Below are 23,521 nucleotides of genomic sequence, written 5' to 3'. Positions count from 1 at the left end.
ACAACATGAAATTGGAGAATAATAATAGGGTATCCCTTGGCTTTGAACTTTATATATAAGTTAACCCTAGATCATCGAGGTCTTTCTTTCTCCTATGTCCTATGTATGATGTGTTGACGAGTCCTTACTTAGTTAGAATTTGAGTTTCTTACGATGTTAGGATTTTAGTTACTTATTAATTTATCTAGTCCTATTATAATTAAAATTTATTTCCGATTATAATTTATATTTATTTTCTATTGTAATTTGGATTTATTTCCTATTTTATTTAGGGTTGTACTTTTTTATAAATAGTCTGCGTAAAAGTTAAACTTAGTTTGGTAATTATATGCCTAAATTTTCGGTTCAACTCGTATGTACCTACTTAGTTGATTCTTTCGTAAATCACTTAGAATTCTAAACCAACATTTTTCTTTTTAACTTTGTGTTTAGTTGTATTTAAACTCTTTATCTCTAAGTTGATTTTGTGTCCTGTATACACTGAAACACTCTAGAAATTATAAATAAATAAAAATAAATTAGGTGGCTACCAATACATAGACGAAATGTTTATCAACCATTCCCCCCTCCTCTCCAAAATTCAACCTCCCCTTCAATGGCTAGGCAGTATTATCTTGGTGACGAATATACTTAACCATATGCAGTTGACTTGTATTTGAACTCTTTAATTCCTTTTTTGCTTCACATTAATTCAAATTCTAAGTTGATATTGACACTCTAGAAATTATAAGAAGAATAAAAATGAGTGTAACGAATAATACACAAACGAAACCCTTATCAACCTCGGATCCTCGAATTCAATGGCTAGACAGGCAGTGTTATCTTTCCTCTTGATTTTAACAATTTAGTTTTTAAATGAACACAGAACAAATTAGTTAAATGACAATTAACTACTGTGACTATTTTAGTATTTGATACTGAATGTTCAATCCAGAATATTTTTGGCTGGGAGAGTAGCGCTTTTGATCAACCAAAACAGCAAATTTAATTGTTTGAACTTTGGTACTAAACCCATCCAAATGGACATAAAAAGATATTGAAAGAGAAATATACATAACAGCATTCATATAAGTTCCTTTCCAACCGTAGCAGCACAAAGTCAAAATTCGTGACGAATACTTAGCCATATGCTGCTGACTTGTAGTGAAACTCATCAATCGTGGAATATATTAAGCCTTCCTCTTCAAGAATAAGAATCAAAAGAAGTCACTACTGCATGCATAATTGGATGGGGTGAGAGAGAGAGAGAGAGAGAGAGAGAGAGAGAGAGAGAGAGAGAGAGAGAGAGAGAGTACAATATCTTTTCCGCAGGGACTTTCAGGTGCTGGGAAAGGGTGTATCCCCTTTTCTTTTCCACTGCAATAGAAAACCAGTCCCAAGAGTTCAATATAGGCAGCCGCAGCCAACATATCTTACACAAAACAAGGCAATACTAACAAGAACCAAAACAGGGGAAATAAGTTCATGGTAATTCACATGCTTGAAGGCTGCTGCAGATAGTAGAGGACCAACTGATCACAGCCCTTTATCCCATCAACGCTAACTTTCCCAGAGAACTGCAAAATTGACCACATCATGAGAGTTGACAACGATCTCACAAAGTGCACCTTTTATTCTGATTTCTGAAAACAGAATATCAAGCACATGCCAGTTTTGAAAAACAAAATACCAGATTTAAGTTTCATTGAAGAAGGAGTCAGTATGGTATAGCTAGAAGCAGTGGCGGATCCAGGATTATGTAGTCAAGGGGGCTTAGTGTAAAAGTTCCGAAATTTTTCTACAAAGAAAATAATGCTAAAGAAAGATAGTACTTCTATTCATAATTCATAACAAAACCAATAATACAAGTTACAATTGTCCACGACGAGTTTTCATATTCTGAAAACGTTGCATTATAATTTCGTTATCAATACAAACAAAAACATCTCTCTCAATGTAAACAATCAAGCTATCATTCAACTATTGATCTCCCATTCTGTTGCGAAGTGGATTTTTAATAATATTCATGGCGGAAAATGCCCTATCCACTGATGCAGTTGCAACCGGTAAAACCAAAGCCAATGTAAAAAGCAAATACACAAAAGGAAATATTTCATGCATTCCTTTCTCCGCCATTTTTTCCGCAAGACCACTAATCTCTTCCAATTGAGAAAAATCACTACTCGAACGCATATGATGAACATATCTTCAAACATCAATAAGTCTATATCCGAAAAATCATAAGGATAAAATTGAGCAAGACGAACTAGCTTTCGTTTGTCAAAAGCTACAAAGTTATTTTTCGGACTCAAGCATGCCAAACAAGTAAGTAACTCAGTACTTACCTCGTTGAAGCAATCATTTAATTCCGCAAGTTGCCCATCAATTACATGAATAAAGATCTCCACACAATAACGATGATAATTTGTCTTCATTGGAGCATTATGTTGTGATCTCCCTGGAATTACATATTCCTCATCCATGGTAGGAACTGTAATTATCATCAACAATCATTTGAAGCACATTCACCACAGATGGGAACATAGAAATGATACTAATCAACGTACCATAATGTGAGTTCCATCGTTTATCGCCGGCACGTTTGAGAGTAGTTTCTTGATTTAAGCCCCGCCCTGTAATAAGACAATCATCTTCAAAAGCTCTCACAAGCTCTTCTTAGTATTGTGCTCTAAGTGCATCGCGACATTTACAAGATGCTCCAACAACATTAACCAAACTATTAGCCATTGTGAAAAAAGAGTTGACATCAATGTTTTTCTTTGCTACCGCAACAAGAGCTAGTTGAAGTTGATGACCAAAGCAATGAACAAAAAATGCACAAGGTTGTTCTCTCAAAATCTTTGTCTTAAGGCCATTGAACTCACCTCTCATATTACTAGCTCCATCATAACTTTGTCCTCGTAGCTTGGAAAAGCTCAAATTCGTGGAAGAAAAGAATTCATCAATGGCTTCCTTTAGTGCACTTGAAGTAGTATCGTTTACATGTTGAACCCCCACAAACCTTTCAATTATTTGTCCTTTGTCATTCACATAACCAACACCATCGCCATTTGCTCCTTTATTGAAACATCACGTGCTTCATCCACCATTATTGAAAAATATCTATATTTTACATCACTCAAGATAAGACCAATGGTTTCTTTAGCACAAGAATTGAATGAGCTATTAACTTTAAATTTCCCGGAGCATTTTCCAACACAACGACCTTAACTTTTTCATCATGATCCACAAGAAATTGCAAGAGCTCTAAATAATTCCCTTTATTACTTGATTGTGCACTTTCATCATGACCACGAAAAGAAAGCCCTTGTCGCAACAAATACCTAGTGCACTTAAGTGATGCATTCAAGCAAGTGCGATAAGCCGTGCAAGCTTGGCTTGTTTGCTTGATCACAATTGTTTCAATGTGTGTAGTTTGATGCATCAAATTGTAAGCAACTTCTCTACCTTGGTTGTGAACACTACCAAGGTTAAATATATCTTTCGCCTTCTTCCAATTTTGGAAGCCTACCCCAGTGAATGCATCACCACCCACTTGATCAAAATTAGATTTGAAAAGATAACAATGAAGACAAAACGCAGCATCTTTAGCAATACTATATTCCAACCAATCATGATCATCAAACCAATGAGCAATGAAGCATCTATTAATTCCTGATTGATTAGTTTGTGAGAATTTATAACTTCTAGGTTGACAAGGTCCCTTTTGTAGATATGCTCTTCGGATCTCATCCCGAATATTAAGACTATAATCCGCCATTCAAGTTCTTAGTCCAGAGTCTGCCTGAAGATTAGCTAAGATCTCATCTACTTCAATTGGTCTTGCATTTGAACTACCCGGATTAGAAGGAGAAGGACTATCCGTAGATAATTTTCTTTTAAAGAATCGTTCCATAAATCTACAAATCAATTAATTCAATCAATCATTAATTTTTATCCAAATTATCATATGAATATGAAAAGGTCAATAACCCACTCTCAATATTCAATATACTCCCTAAACCCATATCAATCAATATTCAATATACCAAATTATCATATCAAATAGCAATCAATATTCAATATACTCAATCAATTCATATTATCAATCAAGCATAAACTCAATCAATCTACATTAATATGATTATCACTATGATTCATATCCACAAATTTAATTACATTAAAAAAATATCAATATGATTCACATCCATAAATTTCATTACATCAAAAAAAAATATCAATATCAACAATATATATTATCACTATAATTATTAATATAAATTTTGCCATGCTTACTTGTAGTTTAAAAAGGGGGCGGCGGACAGCGGCAGAAGATGGTGGTGATCGGCACTGGGCCACCGGCGAAGAGTTGATGGAGGTTGGGAGAGGATAAGGTTTGAGAGGGTGGGAAGAGGAGCTATGGAATTGGGAATGAAGGGTTTGGAGGCAGAGTCGAATTGAATCTGTGTTGTTCTGTGTTCTGTTTTTTTTTTAAAATTTTTTTAAATTTTTTTTTTTTTAAACATGGCCCAAAACAACGTTGTTTTGAGGCCATGTCAATTAAAAAAAATATTTGACTGAGCCTTGGACCAAACGACGTCGTTTGGCAAGGCTCGTTTTAAATATAAAAAAAAGATGCGCAGCGCACGCTCAAGGTGCAGCACAGCTGCACAGCAGACTTCACAAATGGCTTGGGACTTTCGTCGAGCACTTGGTGTGCATAAAGGGGGCTTTAATGGAGTCCCTTGCCAAATTTTCAGCCTTCCAAGGGGTCGTCCGACCCCTCTTATCCCAACGTGTGTCCGCCTCTGGCATGAGGTGTAAACCTTCTAGCTCATCCGGTCATTTCTAAGGCAAGGCAAAATTTGTGCGATATCTTTTTCATTTGGTTCCTGTATTTACAAAGAATGGAAGTCAACATCAAAACCATAACTCCGCCCTCCACACTGCACATAAAGGTACTCTTTTGGAGATGAGGATGGAGGTGGAATTTGTAGGATTTCAGGTATGTCTGATGTGGGGGGTGAAGGCATGTCTTTTTTCTTCAAAGAATAGTAAACGTCAGCTATAAGAAGTTGAATAATATCAAGGCCGATAGATGACCTTGAAGGGTATTTACAGATGCATCATGGAGACCTTTAAGAGCTTTAAATATATTTTCACATTGCACCAACAATAAAAATATAGATTTCTCTACAGGCCTATCTTTTGAGGTGCCCTTTGTGAAAATCACACATCGAAAATCCTCACTTCTATAAAGGTATTTATAAAAAAAGCATTATGATGGTTTGGAAAGTGTAGTTAACATTGGAGAGTTGGGTCTTGGGGTTCTTGGGCTATGGAGAAATTTAATTAAGACACCCAAACGATTTCACAAAGGATTTAATAAATAGAAATTAATTATTTTGTGGACTTTTTCTTTAATTTTTATATATTAAATAATAATTCAAAATAATTACTAATTAAAGTAATTCAAAAAGGCTAAGATATTACTTACTTACGTATATGAATAAATAAGTGAGACAAAATACAAAAGTAAAGAAACTAATTTTATATTTTTAAAACTAAATAATAATAAATAAATAAAAACTTACCCAGATGAATGTTCGTCGGCACAGGTCAACGGCGGCGAAATTTTTTGGATTACATTTTCTTTTTAAAATGTATAGCAGCGTGGCTAGACTATTTATATATAAAAAAGGACTTGCCCGGCGCCTAGGTCCACGTGTCAACACATGTCGTTTAAAAAAAATTTTCAAAACTGAGTATAGCCGCGCGGCTATACTATTTTTAAATATAAAAAAAATTTTCAAAACTGAGTACAGCCGGGCGGCTATACTTTTTTTAAATGTAAAAAAGTTCCCCCAACCAATAGGCGCCACGTGTCAACGCATGTCTTTTTTTAAAAAAATTTCAAAACTGAGTATAGCCGTTCGGCTATACTATTTTTAAATATAAAAAAAGACCCCAACCATTATGCCCCACGTGTCAACACATGACTTTGTAAAAAATATTTCAAAACTGAGTATAGCTGTGCGGATATAATATTTTTTAATATAAAACAGACTCCTGCCATTTGGACCCTCGTGTCAACACATATCTTTTTAAAAAAAATTGAAAACATGGAGTATAGCCGTCCGGCTGTACTCTTTTTCTTCCCCTAAAAACCAAAAAAAAGACCCTCCTAGTTGCATTGGTTTGTAACTTATGGATATTAATTTGCAACATATCCAAAGTAGATATTAACGTTCCACTATTTGATATTTTAATATAATTTTTGTACCATGTGTTATTCTTATTCAATAATATGTGAGACTTATTTGTATAATACGTGAATTTGTGTCTGTTACTGATATTTTTTAAAAACAACACGCGTATAAAACATTAGTAATACGTACGTACATGTACAATACGACTACTGTATGTTTGCTTCTTAAAGAAAACGTGACACGTGTATAGAACACGAATGTGTTGTTGAAAAATACGTACAAACATATGTGTGTGTGTATATATATATCAATACATATCTAAAAAACTATAGCCGCTCGTCTATACTATTTATTGAAAAAATACGTATGTATTTGTATAACACGATTATTAACGGCAATATATTATACTATTTATTATTAAAATTTAAAATTAAAATAGCCCCCTAGTCAAAAAGATGCCCTTGGGCCTTGGGGCACTTGGGGACTATTTTAATTTTAAATTTTAATAATAAATAGTATAATAAATACTCTTTTTCTTCCCCTAAAATTAAAAAAAAAGACCCTCCTAGTTGCATTGGTTTGTACCTTATGGATATTAATTTGCAACATATCCAAAGTAGGTATTAATGTTCCACTATTTGATATTTTAATATAATTTTTGTACCAGGTGTTATTCTTATTCAATAATATGTCAGAATTATTTGTATAATACGTGAATTTGTGTGTGTTACTGAAAATTTTAAAAAAAAATACGTGTATAAAACATTAGTAATACGTACGTACATGTACAATACGACTATTGTATGTTTGCTTTTTAAAGAAAACGTGAGACGTGTATAGAACACGAATGTATTGTTGAAAAATACGTACCTACATATGTGTGTGTGTGTGTGTGTGTGTGTGTGTGTGTGTATATATATATATGAATACATATCTAAAAGATTATAGCCGCTCGTCTACACTATTTATTGAAAAATACGTATGTATTTGTATAATACCATTATTAACGGCAATATATTATACTATTTATTATTAAAAATTAAAATAGTCCCCCAGTCAAATTAATTAAACTAGTATGAATTAATTATTAAAAAAATTATTAATTTGAAACTAAATAATTAATTTAAATCAAAATGCCCAAGTGCCCCAAGGCCCAAGGCCATCTTTTTGATAATTAAATATTAAATATTCAATGCCCAAATAGAATTTGAAGCCCAATTGGCTTCTATTTTTTTTAAATAAAAAAAGTAAGTATAGCCGGGCGGCTATACTATTTTTAAATATAAAAAAAGGTCCCCCAACAAATAGGAGCCACATGTCAACACATGTACTTTTTCTTTTAACTGAGTATAGCCGCGCGGCTGTACTATTTTTAAATATAAAAAAAGGGGCCCCTAACCAATAGGCGCCACGTGTCAACACATGTCTTTCCAAAAAAATTCAAAACTGCGTATAGCCGGGCGGCTATACTATTTTTAAATATAAAAAATAAAAATTTCAAAACTGAGTATAGCCGGGCGGCTATACTTGTTTTCCGTATATAAAAATTTCTCCCAACCAATAGGCGCCACGTGTCGACACATGTCTTTTGAAAAAATTTTCAAAACTGAGTATAGCCGCTCGGCTATACTATTTTTAAATATAAAAAAAATAAAATTTTCAAAACTGAGTACAGCCGGCCGGCTGTACTGCTTTAAATGTAGAAAAAGTTCCCCCAACCAATAGGAGCCACGTGTCAACACATGTCTTTTTAAAAAAACATTTCAAAACTGAGTATAGCCGCGCGGCTATACTATTTTTAAATATAAAAAAATAAAATTTTCAAAACTGAGTACAGCCGGCCGGCTATACTTCTTAAATGTAAAAAAAGTTCTCCCAACCAATAGGCGCCACGTGTCAACACGTGTCTTTTTTAAAAAAAATTTCAAAACTGAGTATAGCCGTTCGGCTATACTACTTTTAAATATAAAAAAAGTCCCCAACCATTATGCCCCACGTGTCAGCACATGCCTTTGTAAAAAATATTTCAAAACTGAGTATAGCCTTGCGGCTATACGTTTTTAAAATGTAAAAAAGACTCCTGCCATTTGGACCCTCGTGTCAACACATATCTTTTTTAAAAAATTTGAAAACATGGAGTATAGCCGGGCGGCTGTACTCTTAGTCTTCCCCTAAAAACAAAAAAAATAAAGACCCTCCTAGTTGCATTGGTTTGTACCTTATGGATATTAATTTGCAACATATCCAAAGTAGGTATTAATGTTCCACTATTTGATATTTTAATATAATTTTTGTACCAGGTGTTATTCTTATTCAATAATATGTGAGAATTATTTGTATAATACGTGAATTTGTGTGTGTTACTGAAAATTTTAAAAAAAATACGTGTATAAAACATTAGTAATACGTACGTACATGTACAATACGACTATTGTATGTTTGCTTTTTAAAGAAAACGTGAGACGTGTATAGAACACGAATGTATTGTTGAAAAATACGTACCTACATATGTGTGTGTGTGTGTGTGTGTGTGAATACATATCTAAAAGATTATAGCCGCTCGTCTATACTATTTATTGAAAAATACGTATGTATTTGTATAACACCATTATCAACGGCAATATATTATACTATTTATTATTAAAAATTAAAATAGTCCCCCAGTCAAATTAATTAAACTAGTATGAATTAATTATTAAAAAAAATTATTAATTTGAAACTAAATACCCAAGTGCCCCAAGGCCCAAGGCCATCTTTTTGATAATTAAATATTAAATATTCAATGCCCAAGTTGAATTTGAAGCCCAATTGGCTTCTATTTTTTTTTAAATAAAAAAAAGTAAGTATAGCCGGTTGGCTATACTATTTTTTAATATAAAAAAAGTCCCCCAACAAATAGGAGCCACATGTCAACACATGTACTTTTTTAAAATTTAAAAAAAAAAAAATTGCTAAACTGAGTGTAGCCGCGCGGCTGTACTATTTTTAAATATAAAAAAAGGGCCCCCAACCAATAGGCGCCACGTGTCAACACATGTCTTTTTGAAAAAAAATCAAAACTGAGTCTAGCCGCGCGGCTATACTATTTTTGAATATAAAAAAAATAAAAATTTCAAAACCGAGTATAGCCGGGCGGCTATACGTGTTTTCCGTATATAAAAATTTCTCCCAACCAATAGGCGCCACGTGTCGACACATGTCTTTTGAAAAAAATTTCAAAACTGAGTATAGCCGCGCGGCTGTACTATTTTTAAATATAAAATAAAATAAAATTTTCAAAACTGAGTACAGCCGGCCGGCTGTACTGCTTTAAATGTAGAAAAAGTTCCCCCAACCAATAGGAGCCACGTGTCAACACATGTCTTTTTAAAAAACATTTCAAAACTGAGTATAGCCGCGCGGCTATACTATTTTTAAATATAAAAAAATAAAATTTTCAAAACTGAGTACAGCCGGCCGGCTATACTTCTTAAATGTAAAAAAAGTTCTCCCATCCAATAGGCGCCACGTGTCAACACGTGTCTTTTTTAAAAAAAATTTCAAAACTGAGTATAGCCGTTCGGCTATACTACTTTTAAATATAAAAAAAGTCCCCAACCATTATGCCCCACGTGTCAGCACATGCCTTTGTAAAAAATATTTCAAAACTGAGTATAGCCTTGCGGCTATACGTTTTTAAAATGTAAAAAAGACTCCTGCCATTTGGACCCTCGTGTCAACACATATCTTTTTTAAAAAATTTGAAAACATGGAGTATAGCCGGGCGGCTGTACTCTTAGTCTTCCCCTAAAAACAAAAAAAATAAAGACCCTCCTAGTTGCATTGGTTTGTACCTTATGGATATTAATTTGCAACATATCCAAAGTAGGTATTAATGTTCCACTATTTGATATTTTAATATAATTTTTGTACCAGGTGTTATTCTTATTCAATAATATGTGAGAATTATTTGTATAATACGTGAATTTGTGTGTGTTACTGAAAATTTTAAAAAAAATACGTGTATAAAACATTAGTAATACGTACGTACATGTACAATACGACTATTGTATGTTTGCTTTTTAAAGAAAACGTGAGACGTGTATAGAACACGAATGTATTGTTGAAAAATACGTACCTACATATGTGTGTGTGTGTGTGTGTGTGAATACATATCTAAAAGATTATAGCCGCTCGTCTATACTATTTATTGAAAAATACGTATGTATTTGTATAACACCATTATCAACGGCAATATATTATACTATTTATTATTAAAAATTAAAATAGTCCCCCAGTCAAATTAATTAAACTAGTATGAATTAATTATTAAAAAAAATTATTAATTTGAAACTAAATACCCAAGTGCCCCAAGGCCCAAGGCCATCTTTTTGATAATTAAATATTAAATATTCAATGCCCAAGTTGAATTTGAAGCCCAATTGGCTTCTATTTTTTTTTAAATAAAAAAAAGTAAGTATAGCCGGTTGGCTATACTATTTTTTAATATAAAAAAAGTCCCCCAACAAATAGGAGCCACATGTCAACACATGTACTTTTTTAAAATTTAAAAAAAAAAAATTGCTAAACTGAGTGTAGCCGCGCGGCTGTACTATTTTTAAATATAAAAAAAGGGCCCCCAACCAATAGGCGCCACGTGTCAACACATGTCTTTTTGAAAAAAAATCAAAACTGAGTCTAGCCGCGCGGCTATACTATTTTTGAATATAAAAAAAATAAAAATTTCAAAACCGAGTATAGCCGGGCGGCTATACGTGTTTTCCGTATATAAAAATTTCTCCCAACCAATAGGCGCCACGTGTCGACACATGTCTTTTGAAAAAAATTTCAAAACTGAGTATAGCCGCGCGGCTGTACTATTTTTAAATATAAAAAAAAATAAAATTTTCAAAACTGAGTACAGCCGGCCGGCTGTACTGCTTTAAATGTAGAAAAAGTTCCCCCAACCAATAGGAGCCACGTGTCAACACATGTCTTTTTAAAAAACATTTCAAAACTGAGTATAGCCGCGCGGCTATACTATTTTTAAATATAAAAAAAATAAAATTTTCAAAACTGAGTACAGCCGGCCGGCTATACTTCTTAAATGTAAAAAAAGTTCTCCCATCCAATAGGCGACACGTGTCAACACGTGTCTTTTTTAAAAAAAATTTCAAAACTGAGTATAGCCGTTCGGCTATACTACTTTTAAATATAAAAAAAGTCCCCAACCATTATGCCCCACGTGTCAGCACATGCCTTTGTAAAAAATATTTCAAAACTGAGTATAGCCTTGCGGCTATACGTTTTTAAAATGTAAAAAAGACTCCTGCCATTTGGACCCTCGTGTCAACACATATCTTTTTTAAAAAATTTGAAAACATGGAGTATAGCCGGGCGGCTGTACTCTTAGTCTTCCCCTAAAAACAAAAAAAATAAAGACCCTCCTAGTTGCATTGGTTTGTACCTTATGGATATTAATTTGCAACATATCCAAAGTAGGTATTAATGTTCCACTATTTGATATTTTAATATAATTTTTGTACCAGGTGTTATTCTTATTCAATAATATGTGAGAATTATTTGTATAATACGTGAATTTGTGTGTGTTACTGAAAATTTTAAAAAAAATACGTGTATAAAACATTAGTAATACGTACGTACATGTACAATACGACTATTGTATGTTTGCTTTTTAAAGAAAACGTGAGACGTGTATAGAACACGAATGTATTGTGAAAAATACGTACCCTACATATGTGTGTGTGTGTGTGTGTGTGAATACATATCTAAAAGATTATAGCCGCTCGTCTATACTATTTATTGAAAAATACGTATGTATTTGTATAACACCATTATTAACGGCAATATATTATACTATTTATTATTAAAAATTAAAATAGTCCCCCAGTCAAATTAATTAAACTAGTATGAATTAATTATTAAAAAAAATTATTAATTTGAAACTAAATACCCAAGTGCCCCAAGGCCCAAGGCCATCTTTTTGATAATTAAATATTAAATATTCAATGCCCAAGTTGAATTTGAAGCCCAATTGGCTTCTATTTTTTTTTAAATAAAAAAAGTAAGTATAGCCGGTTGGCTATACTATTTTTTAATATAAAAAAAGTCCCCCAACAAATAGGAGCCACATGTCAACACATGTACTTTTTTAAAATTAAAAAAAAAAAAATTGCTAAACTGAGTGTAGCCGCGCGGCTGTACTATTTTTAAATATAAAAAAAAGGGCCCCCAAACAATAGGCGCCACGTGTCAATACATGTCTTTTTGAAAAAAATTCAAAACAGCGTATAGCCGCCCGGCTATACTATTTTTAAACATAAAAAAAATAAAAATTTCAAAACCGAGTATAGCCGGGCGGCTATACGTGTTTTCCGTATATAAAAATTTCTCCCAACCAGTAGGCGCCACGTGTCGACACATGTCTTTTGAAAAAAATTTCAAAACTGAGTATAGCGGCGCGGCTATACTATTTTTAAATATAAAAAAAATAAAATTTTCAAAACTGAGTACAGCCGGCCGGCTGTACTGCTTTAAATGTAGAAAAAGTTCCCCCAACCAATAGGAGCCACGTGTCAACACATGTCTTTTTAAAAAACATTTCAAAACTGAGTATAGCCGCGCGGCTATACTATTTTTAAATATAAAAAAAATAAAATTTTCAAAACTGAGTACAGCCGGCCGGCTATACTTCTTAAATGTAAAAAAAGTTCTCCCATCCAATAGGCGACACGTGTCAACACGTGTCTTTTTTAAAAAAAATTTCAAAACTGAGTATAGCCGTTCGGCTATACTACTTTTAAATATAAAAAAAGTCCCCAACCATTATGCCCCACGTGTCAGCACATGCCTTTGTAAAAAATATTTCAAAACTGAGTATAGCCTTGCGGCTATACGTTTTTAAAATGTAAAAAAGACTCCTGCCATTTGGACCCTCGTGTCAACACATATCTTTTTTAAAAAATTTGAAAACATGGAGTATAGCCGGGCGGCTGTACTCTTAGTCTTCCCCTAAAAACAAAAAAAATAAAGACCCTCCTAGTTGCATTGGTTTGTACCTTATGGATATTAATTTGCAACATATCCAAAGTAGGTATTAATGTTCCACTATTTGATATTTTAATATAATTTTTGTACCAGGTGTTATTCTTATTCAATAATATGTGAGAATTATTTGTATAATACGTGAATTTGTGTGTGTTACTGAAAATTTTAAAAAAAATACGTGTATAAAACATTAGTAATACGTACGTACATGTACAATACGACTATTGTATGTTTGCTTTTTAAAGAAAACGTGAGACGTGTATAGAACACGAATGTATTGTTGAAAAATACGTACCTACATATGTGTGTGTGTGTGTGTGTGTGTGTGTGAATACATATCTAAAAGATTATAGCCGCTCGTCTATACTATTTATTGAAAAATACGTATGTATTTGTATAACACCATTATCAACGGCAATATATTATACTATTTATTATTAAAAATTAAAATAGTCCCCCAGTCAAATTAATTAAACTAGTATGAATTAATTATTAAAAAAAATTATTAATTTGAAACTAAATACCCAAGTGCCCCAAGGCCCAAGGCCATCTTTTTGATAATTAAATATTAAATATTCAATGCCCAAGTTGAATTTGAAGCCCAATTGGCTTCTATTTTTTTTTAAATAAAAAAAAGTAAGTATAGCCGGTTGGCTATACTATTTTTTAATATAAAAAAAGTCCCCCAACAAATAGGAGCCACATGTCAACACATGTACTTTTTTAAAATTTAAAAAAAAAAAAATTGCTAAACTGAGTGTAGCCGCGCGGCTGTACTATTTTTAAATATAAAAAAAGGGCCCCCAACCAATAGGCGCCACGTGTCAACACATGTCTTTTTGAAAAAAAATCAAAACTGAGTCTAGCCGCGCGGCTATACTATTTTTGAATATAAAAAAAATAAAAATTTCAAAACCGAGTATAGCCGGGCGGCTATACGTGTTTTCCGTATATAAAAATTTCTCCCAACCAATAGGCGCCACGTGTCGACACATGTCTTTTGAAAAAAATTTCAAAACTGAGTATAGCCGCGCGGCTGTACTATTTTTAAATATAAAATAAAATAAAATTTTCAAAACTGAGTACAGCCGGCCGGCTGTACTGCTTTAAATGTAGAAAAAGTTCCCCCAACCAATAGGAGCCACGTGTCAACACATGTCTTTTTAAAAAACATTTCAAAACTGAGTATAGCCGCGCGGCTATACTATTTTTAAATATAAAAAAAATAAAATTTTCAAAACTGAGTACAGCCGGCCGGCTATACTTCCTAAATGTAAAAAAAGTTCTCCCATCCAATAGGCGACACGTGTCAACACGTGTCTTTTTTAAAAAAAATTTCAAAACTGAGTATAGCCGTTCGGCTATACTACTTTTAAATATAAAAAAAGTCCCCAACCATTATGCCCCACGTGTCAGCACATGCCTTTGTAAAAAATATTTCAAAACTGAGTATAGCCTTGCGGCTATACGTTTTTAAAATGTAAAAAAGACTCCTGCCATTTGGACCCTCGTGTCAACACATATCTTTTTTAAAAAATTTGAAAACATGGAGTATAGCCGGGCGGCTGTACTCTTAGTCTTCCCCTAAAAACAAAAAAAATAAAGACCCTCCTAGTTGCATTGGTTTGTACCTTATGGATATTAATTTGCAACATATCCAAAGTAGGTATTAATGTTCCACTATTTGATATTTTAATATAATTTTTGTACCAGGTGTTATTCTTATTCAATAATATGTGAGAATTATTTGTATAATACGTGAATTTGTGTGTGTTACTGAAAATTTTAAAAAAAATACGTGTATAAAACATTAGTAATACGTACGTACATGTACAATACGACTATTGTATGTTTGCTTTTTAAAGAAAACGTGAGACGTGTATAGAACACGAATGTATTGTTGAAAAATACGTACCTACATATGTGTGTGTGTGTGTGAATACATATCTAAAAGATTATAGCCGCTCGTCTATACTATTTATTGAAAAATACGTATGTATTTGTATAACACCATTATCAACGGCAATATATTATACTATTTATTATTAAAAATTAAAATAGTCCCCCAGTCAAATTAATTAAACTAGTATGAATTAATTATTAATTAAAAAAAATTATTAATTTGAAACTAAATACCCAAGTGCCCCAAGGCCCAAGGCCATCTTTTTGATAATTAAATATTAAATATTCAATGCCCAAGTTGAATTTGAAGCCCAATTGGCTTCTATTTTTTTTTAAATAAAAAAAAGTAAGTATAGCCGGTTGGCTATACTATTTTTTAATATAAAAAAAGTCCCCCAACAAATAGGAGCCACATGTCAACACATGTACTTTTTTAAAATTTAAAAAAAAAAAATTGCTAAACTGAGTGTAGCCGCGCGGCTGTACTATTTTTAAATATAAAAAAAGGGCCCCCAACCAATAGGCGCCACGTGTCAACACATGTCTTTTTGAAAAAAAATCAAAACTGAGTCTAGCCGCGCGGCTATACTATTTTTGAATATAAAAAAAATAAAAATTTCAAAACCGAGTATAGCCGGGCGGCTATACGTGTTTTCCGTATATAAAAATTTCTCCCAACCAATAGGCGCCACGTGTCGACACATGTCTTTTGAAAAAAATTTCAAAACTGAGTATAGCCGCGCGGCTGTACTATTTTTAAATATAAAAAAAAATAAAATTTTCAAAACTGAGTACAGCCGGCCGGCTGTACTGCTTTAAATGTAGAAAAAGTTCCCCCAACCAATAGGAGCCACGTGTCAACACATGTCTTTTTAAAAAACATTTCAAAACTGAGTATAGCCGGGCGGCTATACTATTTTTAAATATAAAAAAAATAAAATTTTCAAAACTGAGTACAGCCGGCCGGCTATACTTCTTAAATGTAAAAAAAGTTCTCCCATCCAATAGGCGACACGTGTCAACACGTGTCTTTTTTAAAAAAAATTTCAAAACTGAGTATAGCCGTTCGGCTATACTACTTTTAAATATAAAAAAAGTCCCCAACCATTATGCCCCACGTGTCAGCACATGCCTTTGTAAAAAATATTTCAAAACTGAGTATAGCCTTGCGGCTATACGTTTTTAAAATGTAAAAAAGACTCCTGCCATTTGGACCCTCGTGTCAACACATATCTTTTTTAAAAAATTTGAAAACATGGAGTATAGCCGGGCGGCTGTACTCTTAGTCTTCCCCTAAAAACAAAAAAAATAAAGACCCTCCTAGTTGCATTGGTTTGTACCTTATGGATATTAATTTGCAACATATCCAAAGTAGGTATTAATGTTCCACTATTTGATATTTTAATATAATTTTTGTACCAGGTGTTATTCTTATTCAATAATATGTGAGAATTATTTGTATAATACGTGAATTTGTGTGTGTTACTGAAAATTTTAAAAAAAATACGTGTATAAAACATTAGTAATACGTACGTACATGTACAATACGACTATTGTATGTTTGCTTTTTAAAGAAAACGTGAGACGTGTATAGAACACGAATGTATTGTTGAAAAATACGTACCTACATATGTGTGTGTGTGTGTGTGTGTGTGTGAATACATATCTAAAAGATTATAGCCGCTCGTCTATACTATTTATTGAAAAATACGTATGTATTTGTATAACACCATTATCAACGGCAATATATTATACTATTTATTATTAAAAATTAAAATAGTCCCCCAGTCAAATTAATTAAACTAGTATGAATTAATTATTAAAAAAAATTATTAATTTGAAACTAAATACCCAAGTGCCCCAAGGCCCAAGGCCATCTTTTTGATAATTAAATATTAAATATTCAATGCCCAAGTTGAATTTGAAGCCCAATTGGCTTCTACTTGGCTCAACTTCCAATTACCTTTTGTAGGGCTACCACACTTATAAAGACCTCACTTTTTCTTCTTTATACCAATGTGGGACAAAAGTCATTGAATTTCATTCAAACTTTCAACAACAACCGAGAAATAAGTCCTCAAGAGAGATGGGAAATAAATTAAGCAAGTCGTAGGAGGTGCAACAATTATGTGATATATATATATATATATAATTTTCGTCCTCCTAGTTAATTTTTGGATGTATTATGAGTTGAAATTTTTTATATAGATATTTTGTGAGAGGTATCCACACACATAAAATTCTGATTCGAAACCATGAACATGTAACCTTAAGAAACCCATTAATTTTTATTTTTATTTCGTAATAAAATCCTACGAAGAAAAAAGATGACAAAGTATTCGGCAAATTTATTATTCTTGGCTCCCATCGTAGAGTGAAACATATATAAACGCGACATCTTTCACTTCTATTTGTGTTGGCGACAGTAGGTCTAGCCAAGTCCCTGGTACGTACTCGAAGCCTTATGACTATTGATCACCACCACATTCAACATGTTATTTGGTAGATGAAGGCGAAACAAAAGAAGTTATTTGCTAGATATCTTCATGTAGACAAGTAACAAAATCTAGAGAAGCAGAAAAATTTGATTTGTTCAATGGTTCTTCCGAAAGACAATGAAGATTTATTAGTTGCATGAACCATTACTTTTCTCATCAACCAAACAGAGAAGACTTTTCTTCGTTATTCTTTTGTTGGTCAGTTTGGTTGCTTTAAACGGACTTCAAAAAATAAATGATTGTGTTCATTCACTTCCCTAATCACTTTTTATGGATATGACAGATTTCTAATTCTCTTTAATTTCTAACAATTAGTCGTGACTCGAGATACGTGTGGAGGCAAAAGACTTGTGATTGGAGAGACTAGTACTGTTTATGTTCTGTGATGGCGTAAAAATAATAAGTACATTTTCTTAGGTGCTTTTGAAAAATCTTATTTTAAAAAACGACATTGTAATATATGATTTATTCCATATTTTATAAACTGTTTAAAGCTTGTCGTAATTATACAAAAATTAAAAAATCATCATAATTAAATAGAACTTGGTGTTTTTAGCCTTTTCTTCCCCATACAAATTCAAAACAAAATTCAAAACCGAGCCACTGTCGCCACAAAAGGACTGGAGACCGCACCTACCTCACCAATATGGCCACAAAGGAGGGGATTCACACCCTCCATACAAGTCAACATAGCTGTGCATAGAGACCCACCGATCTTACGCCAAGAACAAAATTTCCCCAAAAAACAGAAACACATCAGCACAAGAACATTCCCCCAAGAGTCACTTTCTGCTTTACACTCGAGTCCGCTTGTGCACCAAGAAGAAAGTGGCAACCAATCACAACACAAGCATGGTATATACCAAAGGATCGAAATCAAGGGAGTGGAGAGTATTGGTGCAAGCACCAGAGCTAGAACCTTAGCAAGAGCTCTATATACAATCCGATAACGACGCGACAAAGCGCTTAGAGAAGTAGTTCCTATATCCTGATGGAGAAACCAGATCTGGAAAAAGGAGAAGGCAAGAGTAGGAGGGGATGTTGTGGGAGAAGTAAATCTGAATGAAAGGGTTGATTGGCGAAGAAAGGAGGACACAAAATCGGCTTGAGACACACAATCTCAGCCCAGAACACAAGGCCCAAGCAGTCACCAGGAAAAGCAACCAATTCTCATAGACAACTACCAACTCTCAAAGACAGCCACCAACACAACCAAACAGGCTCAAACACAAAATAAGACCAGCCCCACAAAAGAATCCAAAGCAAGAGAGGTTGAAAACTAGCAGAAACGAAAGAGACAAGGTGCATGTGGGTGGTGGGAGGGACAGACCTCAAACGAAAGAGACAAGGTGCAGGTGGGTGTTTGGGGGGTGGGTGGGTGGTGGGAGGGACAGACCTCCTCCTCCCCAAATGGAGCCGTGCAACGCTAAGAAGAAAAGGGGGGCGCTAGATTTTCTTGGTCTCCTGCCTTTACATGTCACTTGTTCTTGAACTCTTTAATTCCTTTTTTGCTTCACATTAATTCAAATTCTAAGTTGATGTTGATACTCTAGAAATTATAAGAATAAGGGTAAATTACTCAAATGGTCTTTAAATTTATACCCAATTTACATTTTGGTCTTTTAATTAAATTATTCGTTTAAATGATCCATCAACTCTATATTAATCGCTCCATTGATCCTACCATTACATTATGTTAATGTTACCATCAAATGTAAGGGTAAAACCGTCCATAACCATCCTATGTTCCTAAATATGCGATAAAATGGTGATACATAAATGATCAAGTGATGATAAAGGGGTGATAAATAGGTCAAAAGTCTTATTTGCCCCCACAAATGTATCATGTGCTGCTCACATGACTAAATTTAACAAAAAATGTAACCGTATGACCAAAGAGCCGATTAATAAAGAATTGGTGAACCATTTGAACGAATAATTTAATTTAAGAACCAAAATGTAAATTGAATACAATTTGAGAACCATTTGAGTAATTTACCCTAAGAATAAAAATTAGAGTGACAAATAATACAGACATAACCTTTATCAACCTCGGATCTTCGAATTAAATGGCTAGGCAGGCAGTGTTATCTTTCCTCTTAATTTTAACAATTTAGTTTTTAAATAAACACAACAAATTAGTTAAATGACATTTAACTACTGTGACTATTTAGTATTTGATACTGGATGTTCAATCCAGAATATTTTTTGGCTGGAAGAGTAGCGCTTTTGATTAAACAAAACAAATGTAATTGTGTGACATAAAAATGGACAAAAAGATATTAAAAGAGAAATATACATAACAGCATTCATATAAGTTACTTTCCTTTCCAACCGTAGCAGCACAAAGTCAAAATTCGTGACGAATACTTAGCCATATGCTGCTGACTTGTAGTGAAACTCATCAATCGTGGAATATATTAAGCCTTCCTCTTCAAGAGACCTGATTGCTTCCCTGAAACAAGAATAAGAATCAAAAGAAGTCACTCCTGCATGCATAATTGGATGTGGTGAGAGAGAGAGAGAGAGAGAGAGAGAGAATACAATATCTTTTCCACAGGGACTTTCAGGTGCTGGGAAAGTTCATCTCTGTGTATCCCCTTCTCTTTTCCACTGCAATAGCAAACCAGTCACAAGAGTTCAATATAGGCAGCCGATGCCAACATATCTTACACAAAACAAGGCAAACTAACAAAAACCAAAACAGGGGAAATAAGTTCATGATAACTCACATGCTTGAAGGCTGCTGCAGATAGTCAAGGACCAACTGATCACAGCCCTTTATCCCATCAACGCTAACTTGCCCAGAGAACTGCAAAATTCAACATTAATTGCATGCTAAACATGAACAGGACAGCTTGAAATGTAAATTTTTCAAAGTTAGATAGCTTACTTGGTTTGATGGGGCTGTCTGGTATCCACTTGACCCACTCCGCACAGGAGTGCTAAGAGATGAGTCCACAGACTGAGGTTGAGTTGCAGAATTTCCTTGCAGCTTTAATGAATGTAAATACACCATGAACAAATATAAAAGACATAAGATACGCATTCTATCCAAATTCACCTTCAAGTGAATGAAGGTGTAAAAGAAGGTAATTGTTTCATCGATTCAAGTTATTATTGATACCTGTAACTTTGATGTCTGTAAGTGGGTATGTATGCATTCAATGAAGTGAAAGGTAACTTCATCAAAGTTTTTCACAGGCCTGCAACACAACCCAAAATTCTGTCAATAATAATTCTTTAGAGCTACATCACAGTAACAGCAAAACATTAAAAGAACAAAGATCCAAAACTAAAGTAAAACTCAACAATATTTTACAAGAGTTGTCTGAAATCTGACTTCTTTAACAATACAATATTGTGCGATTGAAAACATTCTCCCAATCAACTATTCCCGATAGTAAGACATCTACATTAAGATTGACACAAATTTCAATGTGTTGTTTCAACCATATTGAAAAGTAAAGTGTTTGTGTGTGCGTGCACTGTGCACCTGTGTGTTGATTATGAGTGAATATAACGTGGCACCTGTTTTAGTTGCATCATCCCACCTCAAGTGACATATTGGAATTAGTTATATGATGCATTGGTAAAGCTAAGTGGCTAGGTACAACGAGAAATGTGAATCATATGGCATTAAAACAACCGAAAATCTCAAGACATCTAAATTTCTCAAACTAAAAGGAACATCTTTTATACCATACCTCACGGAGAAGGCAACTATTTGTCGAACACCTTGAAAGACTTTCAAGTGTCCATTAACACGAACATACATTCCATCTCTGTATCAATTGGAAAATAATACATAAGAACCTCATAATGAGTTGGTTGCTCTTTATATCTGATGTCAACAATAAGGCTTAAAATTTCAATACAAAACTCACTGATGATAGAGAGTGCAACTTACTCTATTTCCTGCATTTCTCTTGAGTCAAAATTCTCGTTCACCCTATTAAGAGAACAAAAAATAGAGTAACTCATTATCAGAAACCAGGGTGGACTCAGAACTTATATCGTTACTGATCAATCTATCTATCTTGTGCAAGAAAGTAGTAGGTATAATTGAAACACATTTTTAGCTTCTGTTGCTATAAATTGTGCATTACATGAAACAATATAATCTAAATAAATTATTCAAACTGTTAAAAATGTGATGACATAAACTGTATCTAACTAAAAAAATGCAAACATTACCATCTTCGGCATTTGATTCGCCCTGTTCCATCGTCAATAGTGAAACCAACATCAGTGTTCCTTTCAGATTTATCAAATACCATGCCAACCACCGATACCTAAACCAACCACATATAATTTTAATTACAACTTTTTAAGAAAAGAAAACTTAAATATGTTGATTTTTCGAAAAAAAAAAAGTTAGTACATTAGCAACATCTGCCCCGCTGATTACAAAATTTGACTTTTCATCACCAGATTGATGGGATTCGCTTATCTGCTTCACTGTCACAGGAACCAACCCGTGAGTCTCGCGACTCTGCAACAACAGTCAAAACAACAATTCCTCAACAAGTAATAAAACAAAAATAATATCGAAATAAAAGCCCTTGTTTGGTTGCCAGGAAATTGAAGGGCAAGCAACCAAACACTGACTCAGATCGAAACGCATTTAACTATCACAAATACAAACGCAATATACTTTTCATTTTGCAGTTATTCGAGAGGCTAAGGGAGGCATATGAGAGAGTGGAGGAGATGCGTTACCTTGGCCGGAGATGGAGTGGAATCACCGAACTGAGTAGACTGAGAAGCCATGAAGCCGCCGCCGGAGAAGGCGGAGGTGGAGTCGAATTGGCTGCTTGAGAACATCGCTGAAACCGTGGGAGAGAGAAATTTATCTGGGAAAGGAAAGAGAGGGAAAGTAGGGCATGAGATGATTTGATGCTATTTATATTTGGGATTTGGGAATGCAAATGATCTTCCCGCCAATCTTGTTTCGACTTTTAATTTTCCCGCTAAATCTTCATCTTGCTCATTTCCCTATTTTTTGACCGACTCTTATGGGTAAAATCGAATTTGTCATTTTCTTTTCTTTTTAAATTAATCGGAAATTCGAATTGTTTTTTAAACAAAATCTTTTTTCTTTGTATTTTTCCCAAAGTTATAATAGGATGGAGTTTTCTAACAAAAACAAGTGTCATAAGAGTACGAACACAAAAGGTTATATATGTCACTTATGCCGAGCTCACAACTCTTTAAATCACATATATTCTCATCTTTTTATGTATATGTTGACAAATGCACATGAAGACGTTGGTGTTTAATTAATTTTATCCGCATTACTTTTGAACAATCATCGTGTTTTTCTAAATTGAAAAAATCATCATAGTTAATGGGGGCATATTAGTCATAAAAAACGTAGCTAATGTTTGTCTTGATCTCTCATAATAAAATAAATGAAACACCAGCTCGATGGAGGGTTCCATTTTCTCATGGCGTGAAGCTTTTTCGCAAAGATAAATTTGCCAAAATGAAAAACAAAAGTATATGATTTAGAAATTCCATCTCATATATCGACTATAACGGATGACATGGAGCTTGAACTTTACTTGGGTTTTTTGTGAGATTGAACACATTCATGCATTTGTTAAGTTACCACTTTTATTATTCTTTGGTGTCATGCATATATGCTATACTATTTTATCATGCATATTACGTGGATGCCCCTCTACTAGTTGAGAGCCTGATCATGGCACTTATAGGGAAGAGTCCCTATCATCTCCTGTAAAGATCAGAGGGTGCAAGCTGATGATAGTTTATATTCATAAAATTCGGTGTGATTTGGGGCCTTGTTTCATCAAAGCTAACATACTCAGCTTTTCGTTTCTTTATTCATTTCTTCACATGTGACTATGTTTATTAGTTTTT

At 33.6% G+C, this 23,521-nt stretch overlaps 1 protein-coding gene across 2 annotated transcripts; it reads right to left on the bottom strand.

Moving 5' to 3' along the window:
* On the bottom strand, window positions 897-22,592 carry LOC18791901 (replication protein A 32 kDa subunit A). Of its 2 annotated transcripts, XM_020556009.1 has the most exons (11): window positions 22,358-22,592; window positions 22,020-22,130; window positions 21,833-21,930; window positions 21,546-21,587; window positions 21,343-21,420; window positions 20,763-20,841; window positions 20,529-20,630; window positions 20,368-20,447; window positions 20,180-20,248; window positions 20,062-20,090; window positions 897-1,175 (listed from the first exon to the last, which is right to left on the bottom strand). In XM_020556009.1, the coding sequence occupies exons 1-11, from the start codon at window positions 22,460-22,462 to the stop codon at window positions 1,120-1,122; spliced, it is 849 nt and encodes a 282-aa protein (XP_020411598.1). In that variant the 5' UTR covers window positions 22,463-22,592; the 3' UTR covers window positions 897-1,119. The 2 variants fall into 2 exon arrangements, with proteins under 2 accessions (XP_020411598.1, XP_007227455.1); XM_007227393.2 differs by lacking the exon at window positions 897-1,175 and having other exon boundaries at window positions 19,812-20,090; window positions 22,358-22,588.

The sequence above is a fragment of the Prunus persica genome, chromosome G1, assembly GCF_000346465.2.
Source record: "Prunus persica cultivar Lovell chromosome G1, Prunus_persica_NCBIv2, whole genome shotgun sequence".
In the NCBI taxonomy this organism is placed as follows: Eukaryota; Viridiplantae; Streptophyta; class Magnoliopsida; order Rosales; family Rosaceae; genus Prunus; species Prunus persica.
This window is presented reverse-complemented; position numbering and strand designations above follow the sequence as displayed.

What these genes read in the sequence shown, in the direction of transcription:
- LOC18791901 (XM_020556009.1), bottom strand. Translation starts at nt 22,462, where the DNA reads ATGTTCTCAAGCAGCCAATTCGACTCCACCTCCGCCTTCTCCGGCGGC. An exon ending in CCACTCCATCTCCGGCCAAG is followed by an intron (nt 22,131 to 22,357) that starts GTAACGCATCTC and finishes CTGTTGTTGCAG; the next exon opens with AGTCGCGAGACTCACGGGTT. An exon ending in GTCCCTGTGGAAAAGATATT is followed by an intron (nt 20,091 to 20,179) that starts GTATTCTCTCTC and finishes TTCTTGTTTCAG; the next exon opens with GGAAGCAATCAGGTCTCTTG.